The sequence below is a fragment of the Marmota marmota genome, unplaced genomic scaffold (genome assembly GCF_001458135.2).
Source record: "Marmota marmota marmota unplaced genomic scaffold, marMar, whole genome shotgun sequence".
NCBI classification, from domain to species: domain Eukaryota; kingdom Metazoa; phylum Chordata; class Mammalia; order Rodentia; family Sciuridae; genus Marmota; species Marmota marmota.
Window position 1 is genome coordinate 16690115 of NW_026000222.1, and position 15307 is coordinate 16705421.

A 15307-nucleotide genomic window follows, 5' to 3' on the forward strand; every position below is an offset into this window, starting at 1 on the left:
TTTTTTTTTCTTTTTTTTTTTTGGAGCTGCAGTCCATGCTAGGCAAGCTCTCTACCACAGAGCTACAACCCCAGCCCACACTGACCCTCTTGAGAGAGATGGGAGGACCAGCATCACTGTAGCTGAGGAGTGAAACTTCATGTTTGAGGCTTCCAGGAGGCAAAGACAGCAAAAGAGGCAGAAACTGGGAGAAGAAAGTTGACAAAAGACAAAAGTTAGGGGGGTCTGATCTATTAACTGAGACCTGGCCTTGGCTTTGACAGCTTTAGGGCACTGGCACCTGAGGCTAGAGTAGAGTTAGAGTAAGATTGCTGGGGGTATCAGATTGGAAGAGGGTGGAGGAGTTGAACAATGACCAAAGGGGAAGGGCTGCCCTCTGTTGGAATAGAGGATCCAAGGAACAGCACCAAAGGACTGGAAAGGGACGCCCTATCCTTCCCAAGCTACCTAGGACCAGAAGTGAAGGTGAAAGTGAAAGAAAATATGCAGAAAGAGGCCAGCGGCTTCTTTAGGAGGGTAGAGGCAAAAGCGAAAGCGAGAAGTGTCAGCTTCAGCCGTGGAGCTCCACAGCAGCAGAGGCTGAGGCCTTTCTACTCTCCTTGGCCCCACTCATCTAACCGATCCATCAACTCCTGATCCCAATCCTCCCTGCCTGCTCCGAAATGCTGAAGACCGCGCAGGAGCCCCGAGGGGGCTTCTCCTTCGAGAACTGCCAGAGGTGAATAGGGAGGCTTAGTCCCAAGAGGCCTGTGCTTCCTTGTGAGCCTTTTTTCCGGGAGGAGGTGGGGGTTGGGAAGTGTGAGATTAGGTCCTGGTTTACCCTGGGAGATGCGCAAGACCAGCACCTGCAGGAAGATGGGAAGGGGCATTGGGACTGGAACCCAAACCCAGGCCACTCGCCTCTATTTCCAGAAACGCATCCTTGGAACGTGTCCTTCCCGGGCTTCGGGTTCCTCATGCGCGCAAGACTGGCACCACCATCGCAGGCCTTGTATTCCGAGTGAGCACGGGAGTGTGACTAAAGGGTGGGTTGAGGGACAACCGGGATAGAGAACAGGTGGGCACTGAGGCACGCCGTTCTTCCCCGCAGGACGGGGTCATCCTGGGCGCGGATACGAGGGCCACTAACGATTCAGTCGTGGCAGACAAGAATTGCGAGAAGATCCACTTCATTGCCCCAAAAATCTAGTGAGACTCCCTCAGCCTAGTTCCCGCATGCAAGAAAACAGCTCTTCGCACGTCCTATCCCTGTCCACACTGTCCCTCCCCTTCCTTTGCCCTCAGCTGCTGTGGGGCTGGAGTAGCCGCAGACGCCGAAATGACTACACGGATGGCTGCATCCAACATGGAGCTACACGCAATGTCCACTGGACGCGAGCCTCGCGTGGCCACGGTCACTCGCCTCCTACGCCAGACGCTATTCCGGTGCGGGGGGGGGGGCGGGGAGGAGGAGGTTGACCGTGAAGAACTGGTTGACCGAAGGAGGGAAGGGAGAAAGGGTGGGGCTGAGAAGTGCAGGGAGGCCGGAAGAAACTGGCCCTCCAGAATCTGAGCCACAAGGGGCGCTGTCGGCCGCGGAATGCGAGGCCACACAGGCCTGGGGGGGGGCGGGGTCAGATTCATGGGCGGTGTCAATAGGGGTGGGCCCTGGAGCCCGTTTGCGGCTGATCAGACCTATCTGCGAACAGGTACCAGGGACACGTGGGCGCATCGCTGATCGTGGGCGGAGTAGATCTGACCGGACCGCAACTCTATGGCGTGCACCCCCACGGTTCCTACAGCCGACTGCCCTTTACGGCTCTGGGTGAGTGCTTCTGCCCCTTCCTCACGAATCTCCCACCTCTGCGAGCTTGGCCTCACATTTGTCCCTGGATGGGGTGACCACTCAGATGCCCCTTCCACCTCCAGGCTCCGGGCAGGACGCGGCCCTGGCAGTGCTGGAGGACCGGTTCCAGCCAAACATGACGGTATGCGATCTCTGTACTCCCCTACGTGGTCCCTAGTGGGAAGTACACCCAGGGGCCGACACAGAGGGAACCTGGCCCAGTATAGAAGTCGGGGAAGGATTCTCAGAGGAGGCAAGGACTGAGGAGAGACTGAGTGAAGGTGGAGAAGTTGGTCCTGACAGTACCAAAGTTTGGACAGCTGGGAGAATCATTAAGAGCCAAGGGAAGAGGAAAACCTGGTAGGGTCCTGTTTGAGGTCTGAAGTCTGGACTTGAGTGGGATGGAAGTGGGTAACTGTCACTTCAGAGGCGGCTAAGGCCCAGAGGGAAACACTGTGAGTCATAGGACTGGGGGTGAACATTGGGTGGGTGGACAGCCTGGAAAAGGGCTAAAAGTGCAGGCAATTCAGAAGTTTGTGCAGAGGAGGACAGTGGGTGGGGGGTTCATGGGTCTTGGAGAGAGGGAGGCAGAGGCCAGAGAATGGGAGTCTGGGGTAAAGAAAGAGAGGAGAGGTTGGGTGTGCACAAATGATCTGGTCTGGACTTCAAATCTAACAAAGTCCCTGGGCTGGAGCCTGAAGTAACACCAGAGGGTCCACTGGGCCTCACAAACATATCACCATAGCTGGAGGCTGCACAGGGGCTGCTGGTGGAAGCTATTACCGCAGGGATCCTGGGTGACTTGGGCTCTGGGGGCAGCGTGGATGCATGTGTGATCACCGCATCAGGTGCCCAGCTGCTGCGGACACTGAGCTCGCCCACAGAGCCTATAAAGAGGTAGGAGCAGGGAAGGTGGGGCTACAGGGGAGGATTGGGCAGTAGCAGGGTATGGAAAAAGGGGGCTGCAAGAAGAGGACAAGCCACATGCTCAGAGGCTTTACCTCCTATCTCCCAGGCCTGATAGCTACTGCTTTGCACCTGGAACCACAGCCATTCTGACCCAGACAGTGAAGCCATTGAACTTGGAGCTCCTAGAAGAAACTGTGCAGGCCATGGAGGTGGAATGAAGTTGTCGGGTTTACAGCTAAGAACAAGGGGGAATAAACCCAGAAAATAAAAACATCTATACAGACTAAACAGATGGCTGTGTCTTCTTGGGTGGAGCAGGACAGGAAGCCAGCAGGGATCTGGCTAAGATATCCCTTTAGGAGCCACTACCTCCCACAGCTCTAGTGCCTGGCCTTATCACCCATCACCTCAGACATCTATTTCTCCAGAACCCCAGCCCTGGCCAACATTACAGCCTTGAGGAGAAAGCTTCCATCCTTTCTACCTTCTAATTTTCCTTCTTAGTCCCCACCACAGTCGCTCCCCCACCACTCCTGCCTTGATTTTGCCCCCTCTTCTACTGGGGATTGAACCTAGGAACACTGTACCACTGAGCTTCATCCCAAGCCCTTTCTTATTTTGAGACAGGGTCTCACTAAGTTGGCCTCAAACTTGTGATCTTCTTCCATCAGCCTCCTGAGTCACTGGGATTATAGATGTACACCACTGTGCCTGGTGCCCCCGGGGAACGTAAAACCCACAAGACTCATCACAACACTGCCCAGAGCCTTTCCCTGGCTCATCAGTGAAACAGGACAAAGCCCACATGTCTTAGTCAGATCCACCCTGGGTCCAATGAGGGCTATAAGTGCTGATATAGGATCAACTCCCTCCAGGGGCAAGCTCTTATCAAGTGTTCCTTAGCCTTGCACTTGAGACACCCCTTAAATGACCAGGCACACCTGAGCCACTAACACAAAGCTGGGCTTCATCTGCACATGCTGGGCTGTATATACGGAGATCAACTCCAAGTGTTCTAGGCTGACAGGGATCATAGGACTCATGTGGCAAGAGATGACACATTCATCCAGGAAACCTTTTGTTAAGTACCTATTGAATGTCAGGCCCACTTGCTGGGTGCTGGTAGGAACATCCTGCCCTCAAGGTAGCTGGGTTCCACTGGGGTTTCAGAACTGTTAAAGAGTCTGCTTACCTCTAGGGAGGTTCTACTCCATGCCAGACACCTATGGGCCTCTGATTATGCTCCCCTCCCCCAACTTTATTATGAAATGGGTCATGAAAATTGAAGAAGTTTCAATTTTCACTGAATACCCATATACCTACCACAGATTTAATAATTCATATTTTGTTGTATTTCTGTCTGTATCTTCTTATCCATCCATCCCTCTATCCACCCATTTCCTCATTTTTGGTCTGAGGTCAAAACGAGTCAGTCAAAACCCTCACATCCCTAGAAGGAAACCAGCCAACTTAACCTGTTGCAACTCCACACAGGGGAGTCTTCTCTCCATGAGTTCACACTTAGCCTGGAACTCAGTAACAAATGGGATGTAGACACCAGGGTTTTCCCATGACAGCCCCAGTGCCTGGAAGTGTCATAGATTTGTTTGCTATCACCCTTCTAGCTACAACCTCAGTCCAGGGTTTGCTAGTCACCAAGAATTCAGCTTATATTTAACAAGAATATGGATTTCAGAGTCATACACATGAGGGTTTGTGTCCCACTCCTTCTCATGCTGGTGGGAGAGTCACCATCTGACTCCTGTTCCAAATGGATGAGGAATCCCTGAGAGGATGTCTTTTAGGACTAGCAACCCCCAGAACCTCCTTCCTTAGTCTTCCCCAGGAAAGCTGGCCACAGCTGACCATTCCCTCCTCCACTCAGAACACTCCTGGATTCTGAGCAGCCTTCTCTGAAAGCCTAGTGCTCCTGATAGCTATGGGAGGCTTTCCTGGTCCTGGCCACCAGGTTGACACTATAGATCTAGTGTTGTACCTGTGCCCAATGCTTGTGGTGCTTCAGGCAGCCAATCAGAGGCCAGGCTTTGGGAGGTGGCGGTGAGAACCTCACACCTGGGGGTCTCTCTGATAAGTCCAGGCCTGGGTCAGGGGACCTTGGCCTAAATAGAGCATGGGAGTGAGCTGAGCCTGCACAGCTGGCCCGGTCTCAGGCCTAGGACTTTGGCCCAAGGACAAAGATACCCATAAATAAAGTCTCGTCCAGTTCTCAACCTCACACCTACCATGATGCGACTGCTCAGGCTGACCCTCGGCTTGATCCTCTTTGGCTTCTCCTGGGGTAAGTGGGCCAGGAGCAGCCTTGACTGGTTGCCCAGTTTGGGGCAACCCAAATTCCCGGCACCAGTCCAGGAACCAGGCTGGATAGAAGGGAAGTAGATGAACAGGTATGCAAAGGACAAAGAATGGACCAGGGCAAAGGAGCAGGAAGGGGCCTGCAGGGTCAGAAGTGGGAAAGAATGGGATGGAGCTGGTCTCACAAATGGGACAGGAGCTTGAGTTGAGCCTGGGAGGGCTTAGGAAGCTGAGCTGTGAAAGTTGGGTGTGTAGTTTAGGAAGAGTCCACAGATTGCATGAGGGGTATGACCTGTTTAGGCCTGGATGGGTAGAGGGCCAGGAAGGAGACTACACCAGAGGTCAGGGAGAAAAAGAGCCTGGGCTGGAGGACAGGGGTGAGTTGGAGAACAGGAGGGACTAAGTTGAAGAGATGTGGGAGAATAGAGATTGATTGGATGGAGGGTAAACCACAATAGCTTTGGAGGCCCAGAAAGTGCTGATGGGGGAAGAAGGGCTAGTGACAATTCCTTTTGATTTGGATCTCTGGAGCACACAGCCTGGGGACATCCAGGGGAAGCAGGTGGGGAGAGGTGGGCTGGGGTGTTGATTCTCACCAACCGGATGGTCAGGCTGCGGAGTTCCTGCCATTAAACCATCACTGAGCTTCAGCCAGAGGATTGTCAACGGGGAGAATGCTGTGCCAGGCTCCTGGCCCTGGCAGGTTTCCCTGCAGGTATACACACCCTGAGGGTGGGGTAGGGTCCTGAGTGCTTCATGCCTACATATAATCTTGAGTTCACCTCCAACTCTGACCCCTGACTCCAGGACAGCAATGGCTTCCACTTCTGTGGTGGCTCTCTCATCAACCAGTACTGGGTGGTCACTGCTGCCCACTGCAGTGTCAGGTGAGTACTTGTACCCCACCTGCTCTGCCCACTTGGCTGCCCCTCTCTTGCTCTGCCCTCCCAGCGTATGCCCAACCAATCTCTTACTGCAGTCCTGGGCGCCACTTTGCTGTCCTGGGTGAGTACGACCGATCGTCTAGCACCGAGCCTGTGCAGGTACTATCCATCTCAAAGGTAAGTGCCTGGCTGCATGCATGGGAAGGAAGAATGGGTCACAGGTGGGTTCCTCTGGGCAAAGAATTCAGGCATGTCCTGGCCTATCCATCTTAGCACCATCGATGGGTACCTGTGCCCATCCCAGCCCTACATGGCCCCTTCCTGCCCCACAGGCTATTACACACCCAAGCTGGAACCCCACCACTCTGAACAATGACCTAACGCTCTTGAAGCTCACCTCACCAGCACGATACACAACCTACATCTCACCAGTCTGCCTGGCTTCCTCAAATGAGGCACTGCCTCAAGGCCTCACATGTGTCACCACTGGCTGGGGACGCCTCAGTGGCGTGGGTAGGAACCTGGGCCCTGAACAGGAGGAGAGGGAGGTTATCTTGGACCAGCCTGACCATCCCTTTCTGGCCCACAGGCAATGTGACACCAGCACGTCTGCAGCAGGTGGTTCTACCTCTAGTCACCGTGAATCAATGCCGGCAGTACTGGGGCTCACGTATCACTGACTCCATGATCTGTGCAGGTGCCTCAGGTGCCTCTTCATGCCAGGTGAGCACAAGCACTCTGTCCTCTGCATTGTTCCACAGCATACCTCCCCAACCTGTCATACTGACTTCTCTTCCCTCTCAGGGTGACTCTGGAGGCCCTCTTGTGTGCCAGAAGGGGAACACATGGGTGCTTATTGGTGTTGTCTCCTGGGGCACCAATAATTGTGATGTGCAAGCACCTGCCATGTACACTCGAGTTAGCAAGTTCAACACTTGGATCAATCAGGTCATAGCCTACAACTGAGCCTACCACAGGCTCCCTCCCTATTTCAATCCAATAAAAGACTCTAGTCTCTGTCCTCTTGTCTGTCCTCCTGGCACAGGGAAAAGGAGAGGCTTTTTAGTTCTATCCCTATCTTTCTGACACAGAAAGGTCTGGAGTAAAGATCTTTCTACAGTATCCAGCCCAGGCTGGGGCCCTCATCCCTCCTCCTCTGGGGCAACCCCTTGGTTCCACAGTACACAGTCAGGGATTTTAGAATGAATGGGCAGCCTTCCTTGGGGAGGGCAGCCTGTTTATTGAATACAGAGGATACATTTACAAACTGAGTACACAAAATAAATAACTGCACATTCTCCATCCACGGTCCATGGCATAAAGGCCTATCAAAGGTTCAAAACTCCAAACTCCATCTATCCTACCCTCAGGCCTACCCTGGGCAAGAGGGGAAAAAAATCCTCAGGGCTTCAGGCTCCCAGAAACACTTATGGAACTGGGGGAATTTGTGAAGCCCTAGGGCTTGGGCTTTCCACTGCCTTCTGCCCAGAGGGCAGTCAGAACAGAAGACAGGGGTATGTAAGGCACAGTTGACTTGGCACAGAGTGGTCTCTTTGGTTTTCCTCTGGAAACAGCACGTGCAGAGAGAGGAGGGCCTGGCCCAAGGCTACCCAAAGGGAGGAGCTGAGTAGGGGTCAAATGTTCCCTGCTGGCAGGGGCTCTAGCTAAGGCCAAAGCTGGCCCCTGGCCCTTTCTGCCCACTGAAAGCAGCTGTGGAGGAAGAAGGTTTGGGTTCCAGCCTGGTTTGTGTTGGTGTAGACATCATGACAGCCATGGGGACAGTTCTGGCTCAGGCCTCTAAAAAAGAAGCCCCGCCAACCCCACCCACTTCCCACAAGGGTTCCCTCCAGCCTGAGACTCAGCAGGCCCCAGACTGGAAGGTTAATGCTGTAAAAGGAAGCTGGCACAGGGTGGGTGGGGCAAGGCCAGCTCTCACAGCAAGATCAGTCATTACCCTAGGCACCCAGGGTTCAGAAGCAGGTCACACAGTATGGCTAAGTTCCAGGGAGAAGCTGAGCAGAAGGGGAGTTGAGCAGCCCACGACCCTCTCTCAATGTAGCAGTTCCTTCCTTTCCACTTCCTTTTAGAGGACTTTGGTTATCTATATTAGATGGGTGTGCATTCATCACCCAGAGGCTGCCCATACCCAGACTAGACACCAGATGGCGCCTTCATGAAGCTGCAGAGGAGGGTACAGTGACACCTGAAGGGAAGAGGCAATGGATAATACCAAAGGATGAAATTAGAGATGGCCATGGGAACCTAAGGGAAAACCATCTGCCTTGGCCCAGGTGCCCCCATCCCCTGGGTAGCAGCAGTGGGGCTCCCTTTAACCCCCAACAGTTGGGAAGGAGGCACCTGGGGAATGAAATAGACATCTAAGGGGGAGAGGGAGGCAATAGTGAGTGCTGCAAAAAAGGCACTGAGTATATTGGGGAGGACCCCACTCAAGCTGGCCATCAGCAATGGCTAAGGTCCATTCCATGGCCCTACCACAAGAGGTCCTGGAAGACTTGGGTTAGAAGGGGTCCCTGGTGGCACCATGAAGGAAGATCTTGGCTGGGAGGTAGAGGCTGCTTGGGTCCAATCAAGGAGATTTACAGTCTAGCTAAGGCCAAAGCCAGGCCTCCCACTGCAGCATAATCTTTTTATCTTTTTTTTTTTTTTTTTGGTACTGGGGATTGAACCCAGGGCACTCAACCACTGAGCCACATCCCCAACTTTTTTTTTATATTTTGAGACAGGTTCTCACTGAGTCGCTTAGGGCCTTGTTAAGTTGCTAAGGCTGGCTCTGAACTCATGATCCTTCTGCTTCAACCTCCCGAGCCATTGGAGCATAATCTGAAGGATCAGAATGGCATGGAATGTGGGGAGCTAGGAAGGAAGGTTCTGTGGCAAAACAGCGGGTGCCCAAAGTAACTACTCCAAAGGGTCCTGGACCATAGGACACCCTTCACTCCCAGGACTGCAGGACCCTTCAGTCTGGGATAGATCCAAAGGATGAAGAAGACAGTGAAGGCCAGGTCCTGTCCCTTTCCCCAACTCACAGAGCAGCTACCCACCAAAACGGGTATCAGTGCCAGGCCAGGCTCCCATTTCAGGGGAGTCATGACCCTCCTGGGCTACCTCAACTCCATCACACCAGGCCCAGGCCCATGATAAGGTCAGGGGCTGCTAAAGGCACAGAGAAAGGGCCAGGGCCAGACATTCTCTATATACCACTAACCATGAGGCCTATCTTCACAGAGGATGTCAGGCCCAGAGGGCACAGCTGAGCCCAGCCAGTCTGGGACCATGTTGTATCTGTGCCACAGCTGGTGGCTCAGCCATTGTATTGTTGCTGATAGCGGAGGTTGAGCTCTCGCAGCTCCCGCTCCCGCACACGGCGTGACTTGTTGGAACGTGTGGAGCGGCTGGAACGTGTGGACTGGGCCGACTTGGTGCTCTGGCAGCGTGAGGAGGCACGCTTGAGGAGGTTCTGGGAGATGGAGCGGTGCAGATTCTTCATGGATGAAGAGGCTGCCATGCTCACCACCCATGGGTGCCTCAGGGCCTGTAGTGCAGTCATACGGGCTCCAGGGTCCACTGTCAGCAGGCGGTCAATGAAGTCCTTGGCCAGATTGGATACACTGGGCCAGGGCTAGAAGCCAAGGATAAGCATTAGAATTAGAGTACCCAACACTGCCCTCCCATCTGGATGATGCTGCCACCACAACACTGGGACCTGCCCAGAGGCCTTGCACTTCCTAGGGAGAGGCAATGCTTCATCCTCCCAAGTAGTATTCTGGGCCTCTCCTACCCACCCAACACTGACCTAGCTTCTGAGTGGAGCTGACCTCTGGATCATGAGGAGTCTTGACAGAGGAAAAGGACCCATTCTTTTTCCCAGAGAACATTTCTAAGTGCTATGAACCCAAAGCCTGGCTCAGGGAGGTGACTCCTGACAAGACCCTCAACCTACCCCAGGACCACCATAATCAGGGAAAACTTCAGACAGAACAACCCAAATATTTCTACCACATCTTTAGACAAGACTTAAGCTCCAACCTGGATGGTCAAAACAGATCATTTAAAGGGGAGCTTCCTGGTACCTTTAAGTACCTGGGTCCCACCTCCTTTCAACTGCCAAAGTATTCCTTTAGCCTTGGGGTAAAAAAGGAAACAATCAAAGCATCTAGATTTCTCAGTCAGCTGAAAGGAGCTCTTAGAGCCAGGCACCCAGGGGTACTCTCTAGTTTGCGTGACTTCTCTGAGGCATGAAGGGCTCCTATGCACCAGCCTCCTAATGTTATGTTCTGTCCAAAGGGAGGAACTCCACAAAGACTGCTTTGCTACACACACCACACACTGAGCACCTGTTCATCTCAGGGCTACACACCAAGCACCTGTCCACCTCAGGGCCACCTGCCTGGCTTGTCTTCATTTGGCTGAGTCTTAGATTCTCAGTACGATATCCTTAGGTTCTCAGATACTCTGTGAGCCCTCCGTGCTTATGGCTGTTATTCTAGCTATAACTTGAAGGCTGTGAATTAAAGTTTATTATTCCCATTAGATGGTGCTGAGCCCTAGTGCTTGGCACAGTGCATACAGGAGGCGCACAGTAGGTACAGTGAGTTAACCACCCTTACATACTGACTGATGTATGCCCTCAGCTGAAGCTGCTTCCAAGCCATGGGGTTCAGTCGGCAGAACCCATATGTCCTGGGCCCCTTCTGGAGGGTAGGCTGAGTCCTTGCTCTCCTAGGAGCACATCTGGCATGGGCTCTGATGCTCCTCAAGGGATGGGTGGCTAAGCCCTTAGGACCTTTCCTGATCCTACTGCAGAGTCTCTGCTGGGATGCCAGAGGCACCATAACTTTCCTTCCTGTCAGTGAAGTCTGCCTGTTCCACCCCATGGCATCCTTCATCTTGGAGAAGCCCTGAACATGCTCTCCAGGGAACTCAGGGAAATCTGTGGAAGCCCACTTTTGGGGTGACAACATGACCATTTAGCAGACAGTCATACCCATTGACTACTGCCACCCCTGGCCCCCTGGACCTCTTGCACTATTATTATCCCTTTCCCACTGCTGGACAGGGACAAGGAAAAGACACCATTCATCTGGAATTCTGTGGAAGGGCTGAGCTGCTTGCAGCTGCTGTCCTCACCTGCCTTTTAGAAGGCAAATATCAAATTTTCTTGAGCTGAACTGGAAGTGACAGGGAAATCACAATGCAAACAGTCACCTAACAGGGCTGTCCTCACCATCAGGACAGTTTTCCAGTGATTCTGGTAGAAAAGTCATGGCCTCAAGGACATATAGCCATAGAAGGACCAGAGAGATACCTTGCTGTCTGACTGGACCAGATGGTTGCCACAAAAGCTTTTGGCTTACAGCTCAAGAAAGTCCCACTGATTGTTACTACTACCTGAACACAAGGAGCCACTGCTATGGGCCAACTAATCCAGACCACAGACACTCACTGCAGCCCCTGTCACTCACTTAAGAGATGGAAAGCAGTGAGCTTAATGCCCCATATTGCCCTACCAGCCTTTTATGGTGTCCAAGAAAATAACTTGCTGGGAAACACATGGCAGCCTAGCCTGGCCTGTTAAGGGAACAGCCACAGGATAGGGCTGGCAGCTTAGACTAGTCCAAACAGGGCTAAGACACAGCCTCTGCCCCTGTCCTGTGATCCAACCTGGATGGAAAGGCAACTCCTCTACAGAACAGTGGTAAAGCTGGACTCACAAGCCAAGAACCTGAACATGGATGGACCAGAGGCTTCCCTATTTCCCATCTGCAGACCACCAAACCATGGAACCCTGTGGCTTTGAACCAGTCCAATGAAGTCTTAGAAGGGCCTCTCACTAAACCTGTCCCATGGGCTTAAGCATCTCCATCTCCAGAGTGGCACAGGCTCACCCCAGGCATCTACCCCTGCTGCTAGTCGGGCAGCCAGCCCGTTAGTGCCAAAGCGAGCCAAATTGATCCACCTATCCTGTTCCCCCAGATTCTCGCCTCATCAATTACTGTGTACGTGCAGCTGTACACAGAATGCTGATTGACTCATTTGTGTTTGAGGGCCAGCCCAGCCCTTTCTGACAGGTCCCAGTGCTCCTCATCTTTGAAGAGCTGGGAGTGGCTGTGCTGGGGGAAGGGGTAAGATCCCCCAAGCCAATGATTCAAGTCATCCTGACCAATGACCACCAGACTACCCCTCGTGCACTCAAGAACATGCAGAACGTAATCAAGCAGGCTGAACACAGGGGAGTAGTCCCCATCCTGCCTGCTGACACTGACATAAGTGGGGGCTTAGGTTGACCTCCAGAATAATGTCCCTGGAAGCCTTGTTGAGACCTCAAACAAGGCTCAGAAAGGAAAAATAAGGCCTTCCACACTCACCCACAGCCATGCTCTGCCTCAAGTCCAATCCAATACCTCCTAAGAAAGAATTCAATACCCATAGCCCAACTACCTGCTCCCCCAACATGCTCAGGCCTCTGGAGCCTAGGTGTCCTTCAGCCTATGATTGACTGATCAGGAAGCATTCTGGGCATGAGATGAAGGAAAATAATAAACAGTTATGTTCTTCAGTTTCCACAACTCTGCTTGCTCTGGGTGAAAGACAGAACGTTGAGCTTAATATATATACTTGGGGCCAGACCAGGACATAATAAATGTGGGTGTCAGGTGCCTGATAGATGAGACAAGCCACAAGTATCACTTGGTCAGCCTCCCAGAGGCTTCCACCTGTTTCTGGACTCACATGGAGCATTGGGCCTGGAAGGAAATGATAAGAGGTTGGTTGGAGTCAGGACAATGGCACACACCTATAAATCCAGGTACTTGGAAGGCCAAGGCAGGAAGATCACAAGGCCAGCCTAAACAACTTAGTGAGACCCTGTCTCAAAATAAAATACAAAAAGAGGCTGGGGGATGTGGCTCAGGAGCTATGTGCCCCTGGGTTCAATACCCAGTACCACACACACACACACACAAAAAAAAAAAAAAAAAAAAAAAATTATGGAGCCCAACTCTTTCTTTGGAAGAAAGGCCCCAAAGCAGAAAGACAGACAGGAATTCTGCTCTACCTAAGAGGACTTGCCTTTTTCCTCCCTATCCCTTCTACTTGCTCTAGTTCTGATGTCACAAGGGCCTAGCAAAAACATTTCCCAAGGAAGCCTGGCAATGATGACACATGCCTGTAATCTCAATGACTTGGGAGGCTAAGGCAGGAGGATGGCGAGTTCGAAGCCAGTCTCAGCAATTTAGCAAGGCTATAAACAACCTAGTGAGACCGTGTCTCAAATTAAAAAAATAAAAAAGAGGGGGAGTGGCCTGGATATGTAGCTGAGTGGCAGAGCACTTGGCTAGCACAAGCCAGGCCCTATGTTTGATGATGATGATGATGATGATGATGATGATGATGGAAGAAGAGGAAGAGGAAGAGGAGGAGAAGGAGGAGGAGACAACTACGACGACGACAACTGCAAATCAGCAACCAGTATTTTAATTCTATCTTCTCTGGGTGACTTTAGAGAAATCATAACTTCCTCAGTTTTAACATGAAGGGACTATATGCAATGAATCTAAGTCTCTTCTTGTTTCTTTCTTTTTGTGTTTTTTTTTTTTTTTTGAGAGAGAGAGAGAGAGAGAGATAGAGAGAGAATTTTTTAATATTTATTTTTTAGTTTTCAGCAGACACAACATCTTTGTTTGTATGTGGTGCTGAGGATCGAACCCGGGCTGCACACATGCCAGGCGAGAGCGATACCGCTTGAGCCACATCCCCAGCCCCCTCTTCCAGTTTCTAATGTCCTAGGTTCTAAGAACACAGTCCCCCATCATTTTTCCTCTCTTGACTGCATGCAAGGCATACAGCATACCATCTGACATTCCAGCTAACCTCCTGACCCTTATGGGTTCTTTATCCAATCCATGATTCTATAGGAAGGCTCTCAGGCAGAGAAGGCAGCCCCACCAAAGAGCTGCTGGGAGAAGGAGGGGAGGAATGAAGCGAGGCTTTGCTACCATGACTCAGTTCTTCCCTCAGCTTTGTCTCAAGATATATTTTTATATTTTCAGACCCTGTATTGCCACCCTCAAAGGCCTCCTTTCTGTACTTACGTGGGCCTAAATGAGAGCAGTGAAAAGGGCACAGAGGAAATTCTGGGAAACAGAGTTTCAGATTTACTAAGGAGAGCAGAACTCTCGAGTGTTGTAACAAGAACAGCACACTCTGAAGCTGCCCACAAGAAGAAATGTTTAACCCCTTTAACAGTGAATAACCCCTTCAACAGGGTTAGACAGGGTGGCACTGAAGCCAACATCCCCTCTTATGGCCAACATACCCATTGACCTGGTGCCTGGGATTCCAGACCAGGCAGATCTATTACCCTGGGCTAAGGCAGGTGCCAAAGAAGGGGAGGGTAGCAAAAAAGAGAAGGATGTGGGTGGAGAATCTGAAGGGGAGAAATAGAAGGAAGATAACGGAGTTTTTAAAAGAGGCAGGGCAGCTAGACACAATGGAACATACCTCCCTTTTGATACTCTATCTCGAAATTAAAAAAAATAATAAATTAAAAAGGGCTGGAATTATAGCTCAGTCACAGAGCTCCCCTGGGCTCAATCCCAGGATGGTAAATAATATAAACAAACAAACAAATAAATAACCAAGCAAGCAGGACTGTGGGTATAGCTTAGAGGTAGAATGCTTCCCTAGCATGTACAAGGCCTTGGGTTTAATCCCCATACCAAAACAAACAAACATACAAAAACCCCAAAGTAAAAACACAAAAATGAGAAATGGCATGACAACTTAAAGGTTAAGTAAATCTGAGCTCTAAAACTTGAGATAAATAACAAAATGCAATCTTGTACCCCAATCTATTCATGCCCAGAGCTCATGAAGTGAAGGGAGGGACAGGAGGAAGACAGGGTATGACTCAGAATCAAGCTGGGCATGATAACACATCCTAGTTACTCAGGAGGCTAAGGCAGGAAGATCGCAAGTTAGAGACCAGCCTTCCTTGATAAGTTGCAATGCCCCATCTCAAAATAAGAAATAAAATAAATAAAATAAAAAGGGGTGGGGAATAGTTCAGTGGTAGAGTACCCCTGGGTGGTAGGTACAGTACCCCTGGGTTCAATCCCAGTAATGTGCCAAGAAAAAAAAAAAAAAAAGTTGAGAAGGATTGCTTTTTTCCTCACTTTGGAGTCAGGAGGGTATCAACAGCTATGCCAGGGCTGGGGATGTGGCTCAAGTGGTAGCGCGCTCGCCTGGCATGCGTGCGGCCCGGGTTCGATCCTCAGCACCACATACAAAACAAAGATATTGTATCCGCCGATAACTAAAAAATAAATATTAAAAAAATTCTCTCTCTCTCTCTCTC

At 51.3% G+C, this 15307-nt stretch overlaps 3 protein-coding genes across 5 annotated transcripts in view; 2 read left to right on the top strand and 1 right to left on the bottom strand.

Annotated features, from left to right (window-relative positions):
* The first annotated feature begins 419 nt into the window (after window positions 1-419).
* Window positions 420-3022, top strand: Psmb10 (proteasome 20S subunit beta 10). Its single transcript, XM_015496181.2, has 8 exons — window positions 420-718; window positions 913-1000; window positions 1091-1188; window positions 1285-1425; window positions 1689-1804; window positions 1909-1967; window positions 2571-2722; window positions 2841-3022. Exons 1-8 carry the CDS (start codon window positions 663-665, stop codon window positions 2950-2952), a joined length of 822 nt encoding a protein of 273 aa, XP_015351667.1. The 5' UTR covers window positions 420-662; the 3' UTR covers window positions 2953-3022.
* A 1880-nt stretch (window positions 3023-4902) lies between these two features.
* Ctrl (chymotrypsin like) lies at window positions 4903-6950 on the top strand. 2 transcript variants are annotated; one of them, XM_015496185.2, is made up of 7 exons: window positions 4904-5033; window positions 5659-5762; window positions 5855-5934; window positions 6027-6108; window positions 6264-6444; window positions 6521-6654; window positions 6736-6950. In XM_015496185.2, the coding sequence occupies exons 1-7, from the start codon at window positions 4979-4981 to the stop codon at window positions 6895-6897; spliced, it is 798 nt and encodes a 265-aa protein (XP_015351671.1). In that variant the 5' UTR covers window positions 4904-4978; the 3' UTR covers window positions 6898-6950. The 2 variants fall into 2 exon arrangements, with proteins under 2 accessions (XP_048648587.1, XP_015351671.1); XM_048792630.1 differs by lacking the exon at window positions 6264-6444 and having other exon boundaries at window positions 4903-5033; window positions 6027-6052.
* A 176-nt stretch (window positions 6951-7126) lies between these two features.
* Window positions 7127-15307, bottom strand: part of Pskh1 (protein serine kinase H1) — a 35623-nt gene continuing 27442 nt past the window's right edge. For both annotated transcript variants that reach the window (XM_048792628.1, XM_015496184.2), the window contains exon 3: window positions 7127-9571. In XM_048792628.1, the coding sequence (XP_048648585.1) occupies window positions 9520-9571 (52 nt within the window). In that variant the 3' untranslated portion in view covers window positions 7127-9519. The remainder of the gene's footprint in view (window positions 9572-15307) is intronic.